A 22,959-nucleotide genomic window follows, 5' to 3' on the forward strand; every position below is an offset into this window, starting at 1 on the left:
ATTGGTAGATATGTAGGATACGTTGGTAGAAAGCACAAGCAAAACTGAAAGGAGAATCGTGTCCACAAAAATATCACTGTGTCAGCAACATATATGGAAGGCTTTGAAAACCAAAGGAATGCAAAAAAAAATCTTAAACCACAGCAAATATACTACTTCTTTCAGATAATGCCATCTGTGTGTATGGACACATAAAACATTAAAAAATGTACAGTACTTAATAACTCTAGGATGACATGATGTCTTTGAACGCAATGCAAACTGTTAACTCATGTCAGTGCACAGCTCCTTGTGACTCTGGGCAAGTCACTTAACCCTCCATTGCCCCATGTAAGCCGCATTGAGCCTGCCATGAGTGGGAAAGCGCAGGGTACAAATGTAACAAAAATAAAATAGATACTATTGGAGATTCTACATGGAATGTTGCTACTATTGGAGATTCTACATGGAATGTTGCTATTCCACTAGCAACATTCCATGTAGAAGGCTGCGCAGGCTTCTGTTTCTGTGAGGACGTCAGACTCACAGAAGCAGAAGCCTGCGGTGCCACATTGGTGATCTGCAAGGGCCGACTTCTACATGGAATGTTGCTAGTGGAATAGCAACATTCCATGTAGAATCTCAAATAGTAGCAACAGTGGAGGAGTGGCCTAGTGGTTAGGGTGGTGGACTTTGGTCCTGGGGAACTGAGTTGGATTCCCACTTCAGGCACAGGCAGCTCCTTGTGACTCTGGGCAAGTCACTTAACCCTCCATTGCCCCATGTAAGCCGCATTGAGCCTGCCATGAGTGGGAAAGCGCAGGGTACAAACGTAACAAAATAAAATAGATACTATTGGAGATTCTACATGGAATGTTGCTACTATTGGAGATTCTACATGGAATGTTGCTATTCCATTAGCAACATTCCATGTAGAGGCTGCGCAGGCTTCTGTTTCTGTGAGTCTGACGTCCTGCACGTACGTCAGACTCACAGAAGCAGAAGCTTGCGTGGCCACATTGGTGATCTGCAAGGGCCGACCTCTATATGGAATGTTGCTAGTGGAATAGTAACATTCCATGTAGAATCTCAAATAGTAGCAACAGTGGAGGAGTGGCCTAGTGGTTAGGGTGGTGGACTTTGGTCCTGGGGAACTGAGTTGGATTCCCACTTCAGGCACAGGCAGCTCCTTGTGACTCTGGGCAAGTCACTTAACCCTCCATTGCCTCAGGTACAAAAATTTAGATTGTGAGCTCACTAGGGACAGAGAAAGTATCTGCATAAAACGTGTACAGCAATTGCCCTATAGAAATGAGTAGTAATATTCACCTGCGGAATATTTTTATTTTTGTTACATTTGTACCCTGCGCTTTCCCACTCATGGCAGGCTCAATGCGGCTTACATGGGGCAATGGAGGGTTAAGTGACTTGCCCAGAGTCACAAGGAGCTGCCTGTGCCTGAGGTGGGAATCGAACTCAGTTCCTCAGTTCCCCAGGACTCATGACCATGGGAGTGGGTGGAGCCAATACCACTGTGTGGCAATGTAAACTGCTGACTCATGAGTTCATGGGAGTGGGTGGAGCCAACACCAGTGTGGCAATGTAAACTGCTGACTCATGAGTTCATGGGAATGGGTGGAGCCAATTCCGCTGTGTGCACAAAGAGAGAGGCTGTGCGAGCCATTGAGAAGAAAGCTGGTGCCCTTCTCTCTGCACTACATGGCTCTCACAGCCTGTGCTACACAGTGGCCAAAGGCCCAAGCAGAGCCAGCCCAAGAATTAGGCATAACTAGGCAGTTGCCTAAGGCCGCAGGTTGGGGGGGGGGGGGGGGGGAAGAGCAGATGCACTCAAAGCAAAACAATATCTCGTGAGAGCTCCAGAAACTCAGGGAGCCATCAGCACCTACTTTAACCTGCTTTTGTGATATGATCGTTAATTATCAATATTTTGGGAGGACACGGTGCAGGCTAGAGGCTTGAAAGTCAGAAGGGGGCTAAGGCTGAAGGTTTGCCTAGGGTGCCCACTAGCCTTGCACCTGTTCTGGTCCCACGCTGCTGTTGCTGCCAGACTTTGAAAGCAACATAGGATTTGGACTACTCCTTGGACACACAAGAACAGCTGTGCCCAGTGGAAGCCTTACAGCACCTAGTAAGAAAGGACATGATGAAGGCAAACAGCTGGGAAAGGTGGAGAAAATGGGCTGGAAAGAGTTGTTGGAAAGTATGGGAGAGGGGAGGTGTTGTTGGGGGAGGAATTTGTTGAGGGTCATGTGTGTGAGGGAACTGTGAGCGGATGCCAGACCATATGCAGACCCTCATGGTGGGATCTCATTTGCATAAGTCAGTAGGGACTGAAAAGGGGACCCATGAGTAGAAAAACACAGTCACTCAATAGAAGGGAGAGAGGAATTTGGAAGAGACAAAGTGGGAGAGAAGAATATTAGAGGGGGTGAGCTGAGAGAAGAAAATAACGGGGTGATGAGGTGGGGATGACAGACAGTATATGTGTAGGAGAAACGGATTAGGGCTTCTGGATTTCAGGGTGTTTTCCTTTGGAATCCACAGAGTAAAATACATCCATACAGCTTACCAATGGCCTCCCAGTGGAGGACTGTGTGATGTCAGAATTTAAGACAGCGTGGGGCAGGCATGTGAGATCTCTGAGGAAAGGAAGAGTTGGTGGTTACTGAGGATGGGCAGACTGGATGGGCCATTTGGCCCTTATCTGCCGTCATATTTCTATCAAAGCCCAACTACACGTCATCTATTAAGACCTTATGACTTAGCTGTCCACAGCTCTCACCCCCCCCCCCCCCCCTCAGTCCTCCAGATGAAGGGGGAAGGGAAATATGGCCTACCTGCAAAGATAATTCTGATGTTACTAAACCTCAGTACAAGGAGCAGAGCTGAGGGCAGCTCACTTTTCACAGGACAAGGGCCGGGCCTCAGGGGAAGTGTCGATCACTAGATACCGTAATCCCAGTACTTGCAGCCTTTCCTTCCTGAGAGGGGTTGGCACTGTCTTCCTGAGCCCTGAGAAGTTTAGCTTGACTCATAGGAAAGCTATTATCCCATTAGGGGATGACAGCTGCTAAGGACAGGGCATGTGCTGAGTGAGCACTGAGAGCAAAGGGAACTGAATCATCAAAGTCTGATACAGGCAAAGAGAAACTCCAGGGTGTTCTTACACCAAGAGCCTTCTCCAGGCCCGAAGCCTGCCCAGCACACAATCTACATGCCACCCTGGTACAGATGCAAATCACAGGCCAGGGAAGGGAAGCACTGAAGTAGCCACCACTTCCTGGCATGGAAACCTCCTGGATTTACGTTCTAACAATAGTAATTAATTTGCATCAGTCTGCACCCTTCATCCACCAGGCCCAGCGCTGTAGGAGGGAAAAAAACCTGTCAAGCATTCAAAGGGCAGTTGCTGAAAATGGATCTGGGGATGACAGACATGGGGGCTCTTCCCCCAAACCAACTTGCAATGTCTGTCCAGGACTGGAGCCTTTGCTTGCTCACCCCACCAAGCTGGCTCTGCGTCATCCACCAAATTCTATGGGCATTTTCTCTTCTCTGTGGGCCACCTCCGAGATCAACATAGAAACCCTTTCAGAACCCAGGGCATACAGGGACTTATTTAGGGACAGCTACACACTGGGATAACTAAGGTTGCCTTGGGCCCATTCATCTTCACCCGTGTCTTTAATCCGACCACATACAGGTTCCCTCTAACTTTAGACCTTGGGCCCACTGCCCTATCTACCACCAACTGAGAGGGATGGGACGTGGACGCACTACCTTAGGAAACATTGCTTACATAGTAACATAGTAGATGACGGCAGAAAAAGACCTGCATGGTCCATCCAGTCTGCCCAAGATAAACTCATATGTGTATACCTTACCTTGAATTTGTACCTTACCTTGAATTTGTACCTGCCTTTCTCAGGGCACAGACCGTATAAGTCTGCCCTCCCCTATCCTAGCCTCCCAACCACCAACCCCTCTTCCCCCCACCTGACCCTAATGCATGTAACAACCCCTCAGGAGCATCCCTGGGTTTGAGGCTTGACCTATCAGGAGCCCCCTGGGCCAGGTCCTGGGTCCCTTATATGTATGAAGTAAAAGGGTCTTAGCAGGTAAGATTTCCCTCCCTTTTTCCCAGGAAAACTCCCACAAACACGTTCGTGAATTTAACTGTCTTAGGATTTTCACTCGCCAGTTCACAGGACTCTCCCCACGAGCAGAGAAATCACCCTCTATTTACTCTATCCTCAGAAAAGCTCCCCCCCCCTCCTCCCAAGCACAGGCCTCATCAAAACTGCTAGAAAATGCCAGCCTGTTTAACATACAAACCACGTCCTATCGAAAACCTCTTTATACAGACGGTTTTATGCAGACCTGCCAAGTTAACCAGTTCCAGGAAGGAGATTATGGGTCAGTTCTGGATTTCTGACCCTGTCCTGCCGTATTATGGGACCCACTGAACTGATTTCAATGGATAGAACCAGGGCCTACAAAAACCACACTGCTTTGCAGTATAAATTTAAAACCAGGTTCGCCGAAAAGAGGACCTGGATAACTTGGCATCTCTGGTAGTGTATTAGACCCTATAAGTACATAAGTATTGCCACACTGGGACAGACCAGAGGTCCATCGAGCCCAGCATCCTGTTTCCAACAGTGGCCAATCCAGGTCACAAATACCTGGCAAGATCCCAAAAAGTACAAAAACACTTTATACTGCTTATCCCAGAAATAGTGGTTTTTTCCCCCCAAGTCCATTTAATAATGGTCTATGGACTTTTCCTTTAGAAAGCTGTCCAAACCTTTTTAAAACCCCGTTAAGCTAACCGCCTTTACCACATTCTCTGGCAATTAATTCCAGAGTTTAATTAAACATTGAGTGAAGAAAAATGGCAACCACTGTGTATATGTATGACCACCGGCAGTAGTTTCACACCCAGCGTGCAGCATTTCCAGCACTAGCAAAAATATTATAAGTACATAAGTATTGCCATACTGGGAAAGACCGAAGGTCCATCAAGCCCAGCATCCTGTTTCCAACAGTGGCCAATCCAGGTCACAAATGCCTGGCAAGATCCCAAAACCATAATTACAGAAGAGACGTTTGGAAAACTCACACCCCCATAAGCAGTAGAACCGGCTCAGACAGCAGAGTGTGGCCCCCTGCCCGACCAATTCTGTGCCCTAGATGGCATCAGAAGCTACCCCCACCCTACCCCAAAGAAGTTTTCCAGTGCCCCTGACATGCACTAACACGGTGCTGAGGAAGGAAATTGCGTGAACACCCAGTGCTAAATTTAAAAAAAAAACCACAGCTAGAGAAGGAAGGAACACATACGATAATAAGAAACAACAGAGCCAGGGAATGCGACTGCCAGCGCTATCGCACGTCACTAAGTCACCCTTGGACTTTTCATTGTTAGATGCGGATTACTGAAGGGCACAGAGGCAGGAGAGGGAGGCAGATTTTACTACATTTTTACTCTTAAAAGATTTAGGGACCCTTTTACCAAGCTGCGGCAAAAGGGGCCACTGGCGTCGGTGCATTTTTGACACTGCCGAGGCCCCCTTTTACCGCAGCGGGTAAAAGGCAGGTCTTTCTCAAAGAAATGGCCACGCAGCAAGTGAAGCAATTGCCGTGTGGCCATTTCGCGAGGGAGCCCGGTCACCGCCTGGCTACACACCGGCGCTACAAAAATAAATATATTTCTGTAGCGCCAGATATGATAGCACGCTGGGGGAAGGAAGTACTGCCGGGCTGCGTTGGCCTTACTGCCGCTATGCAAAAGGGGCCCTTAATGTTAACTCTTCAATTCTGACAAAAATATTCATATAAATACCCCCAGAAATGTGTTTATTTATTTATTCATACTTGTATCCCACAATTATCCAAAAACGAGCTTTGCTTCAATATGGCTTACGTTTAACAGTTGTAGATATAACCAGCTACTGCCCAATACCTCCAGAATGACGACTCTTTCCTTCAGCACTGGGCCAGCAAACACTGCAGTAATCACAGATTTAGACATTTCAGATCGGACTAGCTCTGGGTACCCCAAATATCTAACATCCCTGAAGAATTATTACAACTGTAAGGCAGCTTAGAGGCGAGGAATTATAATCATTCCTCCCTATGGTGTCCCAATATATACTCTTCTATCACAGCAACCCCCACACGGCCATCTCTGGATCGTATGACCCGTCGGTACCCTTCAGTGTTCAGACCACAGAACAGCTCAGAAGAGCAATAAAATACATCATTACTAGTGTCCCCTCGCAGTTCCCTAATCTATCACTCAACATGCAACCTTCATCTCCCTGTGCACCAAGAGAAACTGTAAATTCTTCAGAAGGCTGCAGCGGGGGACCTGGCCCCCTCCCCCGACCATACATATTCCTTCTAAACGAGAGGCATATAGAGGTTGTGGAGAAGAACCATTTTCATATGCCTCATAGAGGGGCATGATCGAACGGGGCGCCCAAGTTTTCATGAGGGCATCCTCACAGGACAGCCCCACGAAGGGGCGGGGAAACCCGGATTATCGAAACAAGATGGGCGTCCATCTTTCATTTCGATAATACGGTCGGGGATGCCCAAATCTCAACATGTAGGTCGACCTTAGAGACGGTCGACCTAAATGTTCAGATGGTCAACTTTAGAGATGGTCGTCCCCGGTTTTCGGCCATAATGGAAACCGACGACGCTCATCTCAAAAATGACCAAATCCAAGCCCTTTGGTCGTCGGAGGTGCCAGAATTCGTAGTGCACTGGTCCCACTCACATGCCAGGAAACCAACCCGGCACCCTAGGGGGCACTGCAGTGGACTTCAGAAAAAGCACCCAGGTGCATAGCTCCCTTACCTTGTGTGCTGAGCCCCCCAAAACCCACTCCCCACAACTGTACAACACTACCATAGCCCTAAGGGGTGAAGGGGGGCACCTACATGTGGGTACAGTGGGTTTCGGGTGGGTTTTGGAGGGCTCACATTTACCACCACAAATTTAACAGGTAGGGGGGGATGGGCCTGGATCTGCCTGCCTGAAGTGCACTGCACTCACTAAAACTGCTCCAGGGACCTGCATACTGCTGTCATGGAGCTGGGTATAACATTTGAGGTTGGCAAAAAAAAAAAAAAAAAATTAAGTTTTTTTTTTTTTTTAGGGTGGGAGGGGGTTGTTGACCACTGGGGGAGTAAGGGGAGTCATCTGGTCAGTTCGGGCACCTTTTTGAGGCTTGGTCGCAAGAAAAAATGGACCAAGTAAAGTTGGCCAAGTGCTCATCAGGGACGCCCTTCTTTTTTACATTATCGGTCGAGGACGCCCATCTTTTAATCACGCCCCAGTCCCGCCTTCGCTATGGTGCCGACACGCCCACGTGAACTTTGGTCGTCCCCGCGACAGGAAGCAGTTGAGGACGCCCAAAATCGGCTTTCAATTATGCCGATTTGGGCGACCCTGAGAGAAGGACGCCCATCTCCCGATTTGTGTCGGAAGATGGGCGCCCTTCTCTTTCGAAAATAAGCCTGACTGTAACCTAAAACACTTTCTGTCATCTTCCCCTTTTCTCCTCTATGGAGTTCACCCGAGAGCAAGGCCTCACACCCAGGGTCAGAAGCCTGAGATGACCCCATTGACCCTGGGTGTCAGGCTTGCTGAGACGGTGTTCCTTGTTCGGCTGCCACCCCCCCCCCCTCCCGTGTGCAGCGTTGTCCCCCCTGGCGCATTGCCTCGAACCCCCCCCCCCCCCCCCCGGGGTGCTGGGAGAAGCTCCCTCTGCCCTGGAACAGGAAGTAACATCAGAGGGAGCAGGGAACCCGCGGAGCTGAGAGACGCGCGGCTGCTTCCTGCAACCTAGGGCAGACCGTCCCCACCGCCCTGCCCTCGGTATGCCGCTGGCTTGCCGCTCTCTTTCCTTCAGGACTGGGCCACTCTCCGTGAGTTTGTATGCAAATGATATCCAGTTTTTCTTCCCCGTTTCTTCTTGGGATGTTGCACTTGAACCCAATTACAGTTGTTGGATGAGATTAATGTGTGGACGTATCAGCATGGTTTGTTATCGAATGTTGGGACATGTGAAGCAATGATTGTTGGGAAAGCGATGAAGGCGTGTTGGCCTACTTGTTTGGATCTTCAGGGAGTTAAACTGCCTGTACAACATGTTACGAAGTTATTGGGTGTGTTTTTGGATTCTGGACTGTCGATGAAAGATCAAGCATCCAATGTTATTCAGACTTGTTTTGCTCCGTTTTGTCTGTTGTTCAGACTTAAACCAATGCTGTCTCCCCATGATTTTCACAGGGTTATCGCATTTGGACTACTGCAATGCTCTTTATCTTGGCATGGTAAAGACTAGGGTTAGAGCATTGCAGTTAGTCCAAACTTTTGCTGCTAGGTTAGTAACAGTTTAAGGTGCATCAGACTATCTATAGATCAGGGGCGTAGCCAGACTTCGGAGGGAGGGGGGTCCACAGCCTGAGGTGAGGGGGCACATTTTAGCCCCCCCCCCCGGCGCCACCAACCCTCCCCCCCCACCATTTTTGACCCTCACCCACCGCCGCCACCAACTTTGACCCCCCCCCCCCCGGTGCCAACCATTTCAACACCCTCTTCCTGCCGCCGCCAACCCTCCCCCGCAAGGGTAGGCTTCTGTTTCTGTGAGTCTGACGTCCTGCAGACTCACAGAAACAGAAGCCTGCCCTTGCAAATCAGCAACGCAGCCACGCCGGAGAAGAGGACAGCAAAGGTACCCGACGGTGGCGGGGGAGTGTTGGTGGCGGGAGGGAGGTCGAAGGGGTTGGCAGCAAGGGGGCCAGGGCAAATCTACGGGGGCCCATGCCCCCGTGGCCCCACGTAGCTACGCCCCTGCTATAGATCTGCACCAAATTATTTGAAGGATACCTTGTGTGTGGACCGTCCTGCCAGGAGTTTGAGGTCAGAGACAACAATGCATCTGTGGTCCGATGCAGTGTCTCATGTTAGATACTGTGAGACTAGATCTTCTGCTTTTTCAGTGGCTGGGGTGCAGCTGTGGAATCCATTAAAAGATCAATTGAGATTACGCACAGAAATTTCACAGCTTAAGTGGCTATTGTTATAGTGACACAGTTTTGCCGTAAGTTTTGGTTATGATCCAGTAATGGAATCTATTTTCTATAAAGGTGTAAAATAAATAAGTTATACAGAGTAAATACTGCCATGATATTTTTACGAGACCTGCATAAGCAGTAAAGAAGTCTGGACTCCACACAGATGAAACTCACTGAGAGCCACGAGATGCTGGAAGAAAACAAAGCAGCTGCCCCGGAGGCAGTGCCTGCGGTAAGACTATGGGAACGATGGCGGACATTAAGAAACTGAGGGGGGGGGGGAGACCCAACTTGGAGGGACTTGGAACAGGATGACAGCAGCTGACTAGGAGGAGGGGGCTGGTGGAAACAAGACAAGTTCAGGGAGAAATCAAACTTCTGAACACACTTCGCTCTGAATGTGCCTGAGCAGCTAGACTGGCTACCTCCCGGGAGAGGGATTTCCCCTCCCCCACCCACCCCCATAACCCAAGGCTGCAGGCACCATCTTGCCTTATCCAGCACTGGTCCTGGCTTTCCTATTAGTCTTTTTACCAACGTGGCCCCTGCTTCAAAAACAGCAAAGACCACTCCTGGATCCAGGGCAATTCAGAAGACCCACAAGCATAGGGGGAAGGGTCACTTTTCCTCCAGATGCTGAAATCTCACTACAGGGGCTGATGCAGCTCCTAATTCACCAGTACTTCTGAATCATATCATGGACAGGGGCAGAGCTACCACAGCACCCCCCCCCCCTCGCAGAAACCCTCAGCCACGTGATCAGAGAGGCGCAGTGCCCCCTTGGGTGCACGGAGCCGAAGATAACATGGCGCCGTGCACCGAGGGGGCATGCGCGTTCTGGCCCAGCGGGGTGCCCAGGCCAGGTACAAGGTGGCCGCGTGCCCAATGCGAAAGGGGCACCCCGCTGAGAGAGAGGGAGGAGAGAAAACGGGGGATAAAAGCCCTCTTTCGCGCCCGGGCTCCAGGTGCACCCAGCCCTCCCTCCCCAAGTTATGCCATGTTTACTGTACATTGTTCTATACTGTCGCAGCTTTGGCGGGGTACCCAAGCCTGATGGTGTAAGCTAGGCAGCTGGGGCAGCTGCGAGTACGGTGGAGCTCCCTTGCTAGACAGCGGGGAGCACAGGTTACGATTGGTCAGTCCTGCTAGGACAGCGGACTGCGGATGGACATTTGAGCCAGAGGCTGTGGGAGGCTTGGGTATACCCATATGTGAGATGTTTGTATATAAATAAAGCTGCGGCCGAGTTATACCAGATCAAATACATTGTGTCATTTGATGATTAATGCTGTTACTGCTATAAAAATTGTAAACCGAGGTCTCTCGGCTGCCTATGTTATCAGAGTTGCTTACTGTAAAGGCTACTAACCTGCCAGACTCACTCAGCTATGTGATCCAGACCTGCTTATTGCTGGGGCTATTAACCTGGCAGACAAACTCAGTTACCTAATCCAGGTCTGCTGACTGCTGAGGTTACTAACCCGCCAGACACACTAAGCTATGTGATTCAGTCCTGCTTAGTACTGAGGCTACCGCCAGCAGATCTAAAGCACAGGCAAGCCAGGCACCTGCCTAAGGTCCAAATGTTTAGGGATGGGTCCTGTCAAATGTGCTTAGCAATCAGTTTAGGGAGGCCAACTGTTTAGATTTTTAAGAAAAATAATGTTCAGATTTTTACATTAATGTCTGATGCCAAAAGGATGACTAAATTGTCTGAATATTTTTCTCAGTTTGGACTACAGAAGTAGCCTGATGGTTAGAGCGCTGAGCTGAGATCCACGGAAGCCAGGCTTAAATCCCACTGCTGCTCCCTTGAGATTTCGGGAAAGTCAGTCAGATTGGAACCCTCTGGGGACAGGAAAACACCTCTAGTATATACCTGAATAATATTATCAGATTCTTGATTTACCTCTTTTCAGGTTATATCTGTCGTACAGGTACTTTCTTTGTCTCTTGTGGGCTCACGACCTATCTTGTACACCTGGGCAATGGGGGAACGTGGGGGGGGGGGGGGTTGGCCAGGGTGGGAACTGAACTCTTCCTCCCCAGGGGTTCTCAGCCTACTATGCTAACTAACCATGAGGCTACTTCACTCCTGACTATAACTTCCATTTTGCTGTTACTTCTTTTCTGGCGAAGTTGCACCTGTTGCCGGTAAAGGCAAGAATTCATTTTATTTTTTTATTTTTGTTACATTTGTACCCTGCGCTTTCCCACTCATAGCAGGTTCAATGCGGCTTACATGGGACAATGGAGGGTTAAGTGACTTGCCCAGAGTCACAAGGAGCTGCCTGTGCCTGAAGTGGGAATCGAACTCAGTTCCTCAGGACCAAAGTCCACCACCCAGGACGTCAGACTCACAGAAACAGAAGCCTGCGCAGCCTTGTACATGGAATGTTGCTAGTGGAATAGCAACATTCCATGTAGAATCTCCAATAGTAGCAACATTCCATGTAGAATCCCCAATAGTAGCAACATTCCATGTAGAATCTCCAATAGTATCTATTTTATTTTTGTTACATTTGTACCCTGCGCTTTCCCACTCATGGCAGGCTCAATGCGGCTTACATGGGGCAATGGAGGGTTAAGTGACTTGCCCAGAGTCACAAGGAGCTGCCTGTGCCTGAAGTGGGAATCGAACTCAGTTCCTCAGTTCCCCAGGACCAAAGTCCACCACCCTAACCACTAGGCTACTCCTCCACACCTTAAGTTGCTCATGTCTCGTTTTAAGATTTCATACGGACAAGTTCCACATTATCTTCTAAATATGATTTCTTTATATTCAGCTCCTAGGGAATTATGGTCTATGCAGGAAGTTAGATTAAATATACTGTCAATATGAACCAGCTGAAAATTAGTGTCTGACAGGTAGTGGCCTGATCTGTAGAACAAGCTGCCATGCAATATACGAGATATTAAATGCTATTATTCTTTTAGGAGGGCAGTTAAACGCTATCTCTTTGCCCAATACCTAACCGGCATATAAACTAGAGTTTAGTCTAGCGGTGTTAAAAAATCACTGGTTATTCTTTATTGTAATTTGGGGGTCTGTCCCTGGATCTGTCTGCCTTGAGCCAACTGGTAAAGCAGAACAGAAATGTCCACATTAGATTACATTAGCTAAATCCAAAATCTCTCCAGTCCTTCCCCCCCCCTCCCTGTATGAGTGAACCTGCCTTGCTTGGTAATAGTGGTTAGTATATCTGGGTTTAAAAAAGGTTTGGACAAATTCCTGGAGGAAAAGTCCATAGACTGATATTGAGGCAGACATGAGAAGCAACTGCTTGCCCCGGGATTGGTAGCATGGAATGTTGCTACTCTTTGGGGTTCTACATGGAATCTTGCTATTCATGGGGATTCTGGAATCTTGTTACTCTTTGGGATTCTACATGGAATCTTGCTATTCATGTGGATTCTGGAATCTTGTTACTCTTTGGGGTTCTACATGGAATCTTACTATTCATGGGGATTCTGGAATCTTGTTACTCTTTGGGGTTCTGGAATGTTGCTATTCTTTGGGGTTCTACATGGAATCTTGCTATTCATGCGGATTCTGGAATCTTGTTACTCTTTGGGGTTCTACATGGAATCTTGCTATTCATGCAGATTCTGGAATCTTGTTACTCTTTGGGGTTCTGGAATGTTGCTACTCTTTGGGGTTCTACATGGAATCTTGCTACTCATGCAGATTCTGGAATGTTGCTACTCTTTGGGGTTCTACATGGAATCTTGCTATTCATGCAGATTCTGGAATCTTGTTACTCTTTGGGGTTCTGGAATGTTGCCACAATTTGGGTTTCTGCCTGGTACTTGTGACCCGGCTTGGCCACTGTTTAGAAAACAGGATACTGGGCTAGATGGACCATTGGTCTGGCCCAGTATGGCTACTCTTATGTTCTTATGCTTCACTAGCAGCAGAGAGTGTGCTAGGATCCAGCCAATGAGAGGACTGCTCTAGCCACAGGAAGGGAGGGGTAAACCAGTGGAACTTTGTATGCTGTGTGTGTGTGTGTGGTGGGATGGGGGTGGGGGGGTTGCAGGCACTTAGCTCTGAATGGGTACAGGGTTGACTTGTACAGAACCAATGTGAATGTCCTGGATATGGGGTGGGGGGGGGGGGAGTGATGAGAAAGGGTACACATAGCAGAAAGTATGAATGGGACAGCAGTAGGCGAAATGGGAAAATACAAGAAGTTTGTGTGATGCAGGAAGAGCTGATTGAGTATTGCGTTCAATTCTTGTCGCTGTATCTCAAAAAAGATATATCTGATTTAGAAAAGGTTCAAAGAAGAGCGACCGGAATGATAACGGGGATGGAACTCCTCTCGTATGAGGAGGCCACTCCTCCATAAGTGTGAATTGAATGTGTACCCTGTGTCTTGAGGCATATTTTATGTGACATAAAAACACATGACACCTATGTGCCTGCTCTGTGCAAACACCCCTCCCCCCTCCAGAGACACCAGAGATGGTTACCCAGTTCCAGGCTGGAGATATTGGGCCAGTCCAGGATTTCTAACCACCCCTTCCTGGTGCATTATGGAACTCGCAGCACTGATTTCAATGGGCAGGATCAGGCACCACAAATCCCACACTGCTTTGCACTGGAAGTTCAAAGCCAGGACTGGCCAAAAATCTCTAGCCTGGAACTGGGTAACTTGGCAGATCATTCCAGGAGGGAGACGTTTTGGCTGGTCCTGGTTTTAAATTTACATCGCAAAGCAGTGTAGGATTTGCAGCCCATAAAGCGTTTGGTCTTACGTTGCCTCGCCCTGTCCTGTTTTCAGTCGCTGTGCACACTCATTTTAATGAAACTGAGCATCAGGGTGCACAGCGACTGAAAACAAAACAGGGTGCCAGACAATGTGAGACCAGCGTGGGACAAACGCTTTAGCCCCCACCAGCCAAGGTACCTTCGCAATGGCGGTGGGGGCAGAAGTGGCGGCAAGGAGGCGGTAGCGGCCGCAGGGGGGTGCAAGTGGTGACGGGAGGGTGGCGGCCAAAATGTGCCCCCCACCTTGGGCTTTGGCCCCCCCTTAGACAGCCTCACTCAATGTCACACACACACACACTCGCACATGCACTCTGTCTCTCTCTCTCTCTCTCTCTCACACACAGTCACTCTCACACACACTCTCTCAAACATACACACTCCGAGGAAAACCTTGCTAGTGCCCATTTCATTTGTTACGGAAACGGGCCTTTTTTACTAGTTCTCAATATTTAAGTAAACTCCTTCTCTGTGACCAGAAAGGGCTGATTTGTGTGTGTCTGGTTAAGCGTTGCCAGCTGTGCATCAGCAAAAATTTGGGGGCAGAACTAAGCAATGCAGATTTCCCCTCCCAAAGGGCTGAAGAAACGTTCTGCCATGTTACAGACCTGGGCAATGGGTACCAATTCTCCCAATACCATTAGTAATAATCCTGTGCATAAGTAATAAGGAACTGGCACTCACCACTCGGGGTCGGGGGGGCTCGATGGTCTGGAGAAAGGCAGGGGTCGGGTCCGTGAGGCGCTCTGGGTCACTGGAGATCTCCTCCTCGGACTCATCCCAGGACGATGAGAAACCGGTGGAGGAGGCGGAGGAGGACGAGAGTTTCCTTGGGGGGGCGCTCAGGCAGGTGGGGCTCCCCGTCTCCTCCTGCCCATCCTGCTGCGCCCCGAGATCTGTGACAATTACCGACGGGATCCTGCTGTCCGCTTCCCCCTCGCTGCCATCCCTGGCCCAGCTCTGCCACTTCGGATCACAGGGTGAGGTGTCCCCCAGTTCTAGATCCCGATTTTGGGGTGATGCGTTTCCTAGTTCCAGCTCCTGATTTTGAGGTGAAGCACCCTGCAATTCCAGCTCCTGATTGAAAAGTGATGGGCTAGCCAGTACTGGTTCCGTATTTTGGGGTGATGCTCCTTGTGCCTCCGGCTCCTGATTTTGGGAAGATCGGATCCCTGGTGTTCTCCCCAGTTCCTGCTCCTGATCTGGGGACAATCGGCTCCCTGGTTGCAGCTCCTGTTTTGGGGGCGATCGGGTCCCCAGTTGCAACTCCTGATTTACAGGTGATCGAGTCTCAGGTTGCAGCTCCTGTTTTAGTGGTGATTGGCTGTCCAGTTGCAGCTCCCGATTTAGGGGTGAACGGGTCCCCGGTTGTTTTAGGGGTGATTGGCTCCCCAGTAATAGCTCCTGATTTAAAGGTGAACGAGTCTCAGGTTGCAGCTCCTGATTTAGGGGTGATCGGGTCCCCGGTTGCAGCTCCTGATTTACAGGTGATCGAGTCTCAGGTTGCAGCTCTTGATTTAGGGGTGATTGGCTCTCCAGTTGCATCTCCCGATTTAGGGGTGATTGAATCTCAGGTTGCAGCTCCTGTTTTAGGGGTGATAGGGTCCCCAGTTGTAGCTCCTGTTTTAGGGGTGATCGAATCTCAGGTTGCAGCTCCTGTTTTAGTGGTGATCGGCTGTCCGGTTGCAGCTCCCGATTTAGGGGTGAACGGGTCCCCGGTTGTTTTAGGGGTGATTGGCTCCCCAGTAATAGCTCCTGATTTAAAGGTGATCGAGTCTCAGGTTGCAGCTCCTGATTTAGGGGTGATCGGGTCCCCGGTTGCAGCTCCTGATTTACAGGTGATCGAGTCTCAGGTTGCAGCTCCTGATTAAGGGGTGATTGGCTCTCCAGTTGCATCTCCCGATTTAGGGGTGATCGAATCTCAGGTTGCAGCTCCTGTTTTAATGGTGATCGGCTGTCCGGTTGCAGCTCCCGATTTAGGGGTGAACAGGTCCCCGGTTGTTTTAGGGGTAATTGGCTCCCCAGTAATAGCTCCTGATTTAAAGGTGATCGAGTCTCAGGTTGCAGCTCCTGATTTAGGGGTGATCGGGTCCCCGGTTGCAGCTCCTGTTTTGGGGGTGATCGGGTCCCCAGTTGCAACTCCTGATTTACAGGTGATCGAGTCTCAGGTTGCAGCTCCTGTTTTAGTGGTGATGGACTCCAAGGTGGTAGTTCATTATTTAGAGGCAATTGGGTCTCAGGTCGCAGCTCCCGATTTAGGGCTGGTCGGCTCCCCAGTCGCAACGCTGCTCTCCCCACTTCCTGCTCCCGGTTTGGGGGCAATCGGCTCCCCAGGTCCAGCTTGGGGGAGGGGCAGCGGCGGAGGGGTCGGGGGCTGAGCTGCGCCTGGATGTGCGCCTCGAAGAGTCCCACTTTCTCCGTCACCTGCACGTTGAGCAGCTCCCGCTGCAGCCGCCTCCTGCCGGGGCTGCTGCTCCGTCCCCGCCGCCGCCGCCACCGCCCCTCCTCCTCCTCGTCCTCCTCTCCCGGCACGGGGGATGCGGGGCTGTAGCTGAGCAGCACCGGGGTCTTCCCGCCACCTCCGCTCGCAGTCTTGCCCTCGCCTCTCTTGTTCATCATCAGCAGGCTGTTGAGCGCATAACAGTAGACGGCCATAGTAGTGCGGAGGCGGGAGGGCGAGGGGAGGGGGCGCCTGGCCCGGCTCAGCGGGGTCCTCAGTCCGTGGAGAGCAGCAGCATGGCTTCGGCACCGGCGGGGCGACCCGGCCCAACCTCCATAAACAAATCAGCTGCCAGGGAGCAAAGAGAGAAAAGCAAATGTCAATCAGAGCAAAACCTAGCGCTACCCCTAGTGCTAAGACTCAGAATTCTGCCAGCTTTTTGGAGATTGTCGCTGGATGAGAAGTGCCCTCCCCCACCCTGCCTCAGGCGATGGGGTGTCTGCCACTGGAATTAAGGGAGGGGGCTTAATCAGGCGCCAAAGGCACCCCAGATAAGAGATTCAGGTCCTGAAGACGGGTGGAGACGTTTAAAAGCACATCTGCCAACATCTGCCTGTCCTGCACTTACACATGAGCTCTGGAGAATCTCCCTGACATTCCTCCCATCGGGGATTTCTGTCCATCTGTCATGTGGGCTCAGAAGGACGGACCCCACCCTACCGCATTAGCTCCTCCCCCTATTTGAGAGGGGAGGGATGTCTGAGATGTTCTCAATAGGCTTCATTCACTAATGACTTTCCCCATTCTGTGCAATGGGGGGGGGGGGGGCTTTTTTGTCACCCTGATGTACATGTGTCATATATGTGTGCAGAAGTGAAATACACCCGAGCACAAATATTCCTGTGCAGGCATTAGATGTGAGCACAGGCTGCAGAAGGGATCATGGAGCAACGGATTCTTTAACCCCCCTCTTCGGCTGTCCCTGGATGTGAGTGCAAATCAGGCTCCCTCCCAACTCGGCACTTGCAGGACCAGTGGTCTGACTTCTCCTGCGGGATGTCTGCTGCTCCCAAAAAAAGCCACCTATGACATAACCCAGAATTTTGTTTCCATTTTTAGCTGTAACTTATTTTCTTTATACGTCCACATTACCGATATTGTTTCTTGGCAGGATGGGGTGTCCCACGCCCAGACTTTCTCTCCCCTGCCCCGTGCCGTTGTAAAAGGCTAAACGCGGGTTAAATGCGTGCGCCTATGTAAGTATCCGTACATTAGGTTAAGTCAGTGAATGTGGGCGGAGCCCGGAATCCGTGTATGTAAGTATCCGTGCATTAAGCGTATCCGTCCATTACATGGAGTGCACCGTCTGTCTCATATGGAATTTAATGCTCAGACGGATGTGCATTACACGTTCAAAAGTGTCCCCTTATTACTCCTGTTACTTCGGGCGCTGCTCGAAGTCTTTGCTACCAACGTCTCCACAAGGTTTCCCTTGTTAGGGTGAAGCTGAACTGTGACTGGGACACTGGCCGATCCCCAACCCCCAGCTCTTTTTTTAAGATGCATTGCTCAGATTCCTACTCTGACCTTGACGATCTGCATCCCGGGGCTCTTTGCAAAGCAGGAGGGGGGCAGGGGGCGATCTAGAAGACGCCCTCAACTCTGTCCTACAGTCCCGAGCAGTAAAACCCTGCCAGAGAATCCCTACCTGGCCACTGTGTGCTGGGGCACCTCTGCCCCCCCCCCCCCACTCCACCCCCTTGTTCTCCAATGCGAATCAGTCTGGAGGATTCTTCGAACCCTTCCCATCAAACTGAAATGTAGCAGCCCTGGGGTAGGAACTAGGTACAAATGAAAAAAAATCAATAACCCCTACCTGATTACATCTGGAGTCCTGGACGCATTAAAGCCATCAGATAGTCAAGTAAAAGCTCCCCGGAACCATGTTCTTGGCTTTGTGCACAGATGACTTGACTGGGGAGCAGAGGTTTTTGCAGCTCCTGGGATCACCCTGGCTGCAACTTTCAGCTCAGTTTCTTCAATGTTTGTTCAATGTGCAGTTAGGAAAAAAAAAAAAAAAAACAGGAAGGAAGTTGTGACTCTGTCTGGGGTTGAACTCAGCGGAACAAGGCTCTCTCTCTCTGTAGTGGTGGCCTGGACCGCTGGAGGGAAACATTCAGAAAGTTTCCATTGTTACCAAAGGTTTGAAAAAAGCCACTTAAATGTGATCTATTTTCCACAGCTTGGCGGATTCTTGCTGGCTTACAACATTCACAGAGGCTCTAGCTTCCCTCCACAAATAAAGTGCATTTATTTCTGTCTTTGTTGCATGCCTTTGCATGGGGGGGGGGGGGGGGGGGGGGAGAGGGGTTACTTAAGCTTGGCATAAATGCCTGAGTGAGTAGCCCCCAGTATTCAGCAAATTCCTTTATTTTTTCTTAAACAGCCCTCAATAATTATGTACAGTCAATAATGGCAGATAAAGACCTTCAATGTCCATCCAGTCTACTCAAACAAATACACGCGAGTGGCCTAGTGGTTAGGGTGGTGGACTTCAGGCACAGGCAGCTCCTTGTGACTCTGGGCAAGTCACTTAACCCTCCATTGCCCCATGTAAGCTGCACTGAGCCTGCCATGAGTGGGAAAGCGCAGGGTACAAATGTAACAAAAATAAAATAGATACTATTGGAGATTCTACATGGAATGTTGCTATTCCACTAGCAACATTCCATGTAGAAGGCTGCGCAGGCTTCTGTTTCTGTGAGTCTGACGTCCTGCACGTACGTGCAGGACGTCAGACTCACAGAAGCAGAAGCCTGCGCGGCCACATTGGTGATCTGCAAGGGCCGACTTCTAGTGGAATAGCAACATTCCATGTAGAATCTCAAATAGTAGCAACAGTGGAGGAGTGGCCTAGTGGTTAGGGTGGTGGACTTTGGTTCTGGGGAACTGAGTTTGATTCCCACTTCAGGCACAGGTAGCTCCTTGTGACTCTGGGCAAGTCACTTAACTCTCCATTGCCCCATGTAAGCCACATTGAGCCTGCCATGAGTGGGAAAGTGCAGGGTACAAATGTAACAAAAATAAAATAGATACTATTGGAGATTCTACATGGAATGTTGCTACTATTGGAGATTCTACATGGAATGTTGCTATTCCACTAGCAACATTCCATGTAGAAGGCTGCGCAGGCTTCTGTTTCTGTGAGTCTGACGCCTGCACGTACGTGCAGGATGTCAGACTCACAGAAGCAGAAGCCTGCGCGGCCACATTGGTGATCTGCAAAAGCAGACTATTGGAATAGCAACATTCTATGTAGAATCTCAAATAGTAGCAACAGTGGAGGAGTGGCCTAGTGGTTAGGGTGGTGGACTTTGGTCCTGGGGAACTGAGGAACTGAGTTGGATTCCCACTTCAGGCACAGGCAGCTCCTTGTGACTCTGGGCAAGTCACTTAACCCTCCATTGCCTGCTACATTGAGCCTGCCATGAGTGGGAAAGCACAGGGTACAAATGTAACAAAAATAAAATAGATACTATTGGAGAGTCTGACATCCTGCATGTACATGCACATGTACGTGCAGGACGTCAGACTCACAGAAGCAGAAGCCTGTGCGGCCACATTGATGATCTGCAAGGGCCGACTTCTACATGGAATGTTGCTAGTGGAATAGCAACATTCCATGTAGAATCTCAAATAGTAGCAACAGTGGAGGAGTGGCCTGGTGGTTAGGGTGGTGGACTTTGGTCCAGGGGAACTGAGGAACTGAGTTGGATTCCCACTTCAGGCACAGGCAGCTCCTTGTGACTCTGGGCAAGTCACTTAACCCTCCATTGCCCCATGTAAGCTGCACTGAGCCTGCCATGAGTGGGAAAGCGCAGGGTACAAATGTAATAAAAAAACAAAAAAAAAACCCTGGCTGGTAATTTGTTATCATGCCAACCATATATAGGGAATGAAATATGAAGCAGTCTTGTGACAATATATGTTATAACCAACATATTGTTAACAGTATTTATTTATTTATTTATTTATTTGGATTTAATTTACCATCTTTTTTTCAGAAATTCAGCCAAGGCGCTGTAAGTAAGAATAAGTTGAACGAAGGCTATACACAAATACAGTAGTAAAAATATTTGTATTGAACCCTGTACAGCACTGGAGAAAGAGAAAGCTAGAACCGACCTCTAAAGCCCGTGTGTTTGAAGACGGATGTTACACGAGAGGGTGCAAAGCCCTGAAGAAGCTGGGGAGGGGCATGAGCCCTGCTGTTTCTACTGAGGAAGAGTTTGGTTATTGAATGAAGGAAGGAAGGAAGGGGGTCCTGTTTACTCCTATAGAACAGGAAATACATTGTTTGACCATGATTGCTTAGAACCTATATTTAAAAAAGGAAGACAGAGAACTATGCAGAGAACATTGAGCCTGCAAAGAGGTGGGATAATGTGGGATACAAATGCCATAAAATAAAATGTTCATTTGTTTTGCTGATATTGAATAAAGAGCATTTTATAGAATATTCTAGAGCCTGGTAGTCTATTAGGACATAAAGAGTGGGATCTCGGGGACTATAATGAAATAGGAGCCCACTAGCTTGCAGCCATTCTGTTAAAACTGAGATCATTCTCAGTCAGAGACCTGCCCAGACTAATGTTTAACTTCTATTTAAGATGTCTTGCCTGCTGCGGAAGATACCATCCTGCTTATAATCGAACGAGAAAAACGCCCAAGTTCCGACCTAAATCGGGAGATGGACGTTTATCTCACAAAAACAAATAAAGCAGTATAATCGAAAGCCGATTTTTGGACGTTTTCAACTGCACTCCGTCGCGGATGCGGACAAAGTTGATGGGGGCGTGTCAGAGGTGTGGCGAAGGCGGAACTGGGGCGTGGTTATCTGCCGAACAGAGATGGGCGCATTTCACCGATAATGGGAAAAAAGTATGCGTTTTTAGCTAGAATTTAGGACACTTTTCCTGGACCCTGTTTTTTCACGAATAAGGCCCCAAAAAGTGCCCTAAATGACCAGATGACCACTGGAGGGAATCGGGGATGACCTCCCCTGACTCCCCCAGTGGTCACTAACCCCCTCCCACCACAAAAAAATGATGTTTCACAAAGTTTTATTTTCACCCTCAAATGTCATACCCAGCTCCCTGGCAGCAGTATGCAGGTCACTGGAGGAGTTGTTAGAGGGTGCAGTGGACTTCAGGCAGGTGGACCCAGGCCCATCCCCCCTACCTGTTACAATTGTGCTGCTTAATGCTTATTAGTCGTCCAACCCCCCCAAACCCACTGTACCCACATGTAGGTGCCCCCTTTCACCCCTTAGGGCTATAGTAATGGTGTAGACTTGTGGGCAGTGGGTTTTGAGGGGGATTTGGGGGGCTCAACACACAAGGGAAGGGTGCTATGCACCTGGGAGCTCTTTTACCTGTTTTTTTGGTTTTGTAAAAGTGCCCCCTAGGGTGCCCGGTTGATGTCCTGGCATGTGAGGGGGACCAGTGCACTACGAATCCTGGCCCCTCCCACGAATAAATGTCTTGGATTTATTCGTTTTTGAGCTGGGCGCTTTCATTTTCCATTATCGCTGAAAAACAAAAACGCCCAGCTCACACATTGTTGAATAAAACATGGGCGTCTATTTTTTCCCAAAATACGGTTCGGTTCGCCCCTTCACGGACCCGTTCTCGGAGATAAACGCCCATGGAGATAGGCGTTTTCGTTCAATTATGCCCCTCCATCTAACCAGGGTATGAAAGGGGTTAATATAGGGAAGTACGCCTTTAAATTGGCGGCATTTGCAGACGACTTAATGCTTATAACCCTAAGACGTCATTGCCTAATCTTATGGAAAGCTTAGTAGAATTTGGAGATTTTTCCAGCTTCCAACTGAACCTCATGAAGTCAGAGGCGTTAGCGAGCTCGGATGATGTAAGAAGATGGTGGTGGTGGGGGGGGGGGGGGGTGGATTCCCTCTGAGTTGGGCATTAGGGAAATTCAGATATCTAGGCATCCAGTTAGCAATATTTCCAAGTTGCTACAGGACTAAGGAACAATTGGAGACTTGGTCAGCTCTACCGGTGTCGTTCCTGGGTAGAATACATCTGATTAAAATGATGATCTTTCCCCAGTGGCTTTATGTATTACAAATATTGCCTCTCTGGCTTACTAGCAGGGATTTGGCGGCGTTTCACAAGATGGTGGCAAAGTTCTGTTGGGGGGGGGGGGGGTCGAAAATGAAGTGGAAATTCTTGGTAGGTAACGCTGGGTCCGGAGGCTTGGGATTTCCTGATCTTAGGAAGTACAACCAAGCATGTCTGCTCCGACATTATTATTATTATTGCATTTGTACCCCACATTATCCCACCTTTTTGCAGGCTCAATGTGGCTTACAGAGTGTTGTTATGATGCAGTCATTACATTTACGAGATTGGATGTTGGGTACCAGTAATTATACAGATATGGATTTGGAAAGGAGTTACTTTGGTCCATGGCACGTGGCCTCATTATTGCATGCTACTAGAGGGCAACTGCCAGAGCAAGTCAGAAGGAGTATACTGCTTAGGCCGATATGGCAATTGTGGAGAACATTACTTCCGTTATCGCGACAGAATCCCATGAGTAGTGTGTGGCTGCCCCTGCAAGGGAATTTG

The 22,959-nt window shown here is 49.3% G+C and overlaps 1 protein-coding gene across 3 annotated transcripts in view; it reads right to left on the bottom strand.

The window, feature by feature from the left end:
* Positions 1-18,297, bottom strand: part of ITPKB (inositol-trisphosphate 3-kinase B) — a 163,922-nt gene extending 145,625 nt beyond the window's left edge. For 2 of the 3 annotated variants that reach the window (XM_030195732.1, XM_030195733.1), the window contains exons 1-2: positions 18,180-18,297; positions 14,548-16,651 (exon numbers count right to left, since the gene is read on the bottom strand). In XM_030195732.1, coding sequence (XP_030051592.1) covers positions 14,548-16,518 — 1,971 coding nt within the window. In that variant the 5' untranslated portion in view covers positions 16,519-16,651; positions 18,180-18,297. The remainder of the gene's footprint in view (positions 1-14,547; positions 16,652-18,179) is intronic. The other variant, XM_030195734.1, reaches the window with a different exon arrangement.
* Positions 18,298-22,959: the final 4,662 nt, after the last annotated feature.

The sequence above is a fragment of the Microcaecilia unicolor genome, chromosome 3, assembly GCF_901765095.1.
Source record: "Microcaecilia unicolor chromosome 3, aMicUni1.1, whole genome shotgun sequence".
NCBI classification, from domain to species: Eukaryota; Metazoa; Chordata; class Amphibia; order Gymnophiona; family Siphonopidae; genus Microcaecilia; species Microcaecilia unicolor.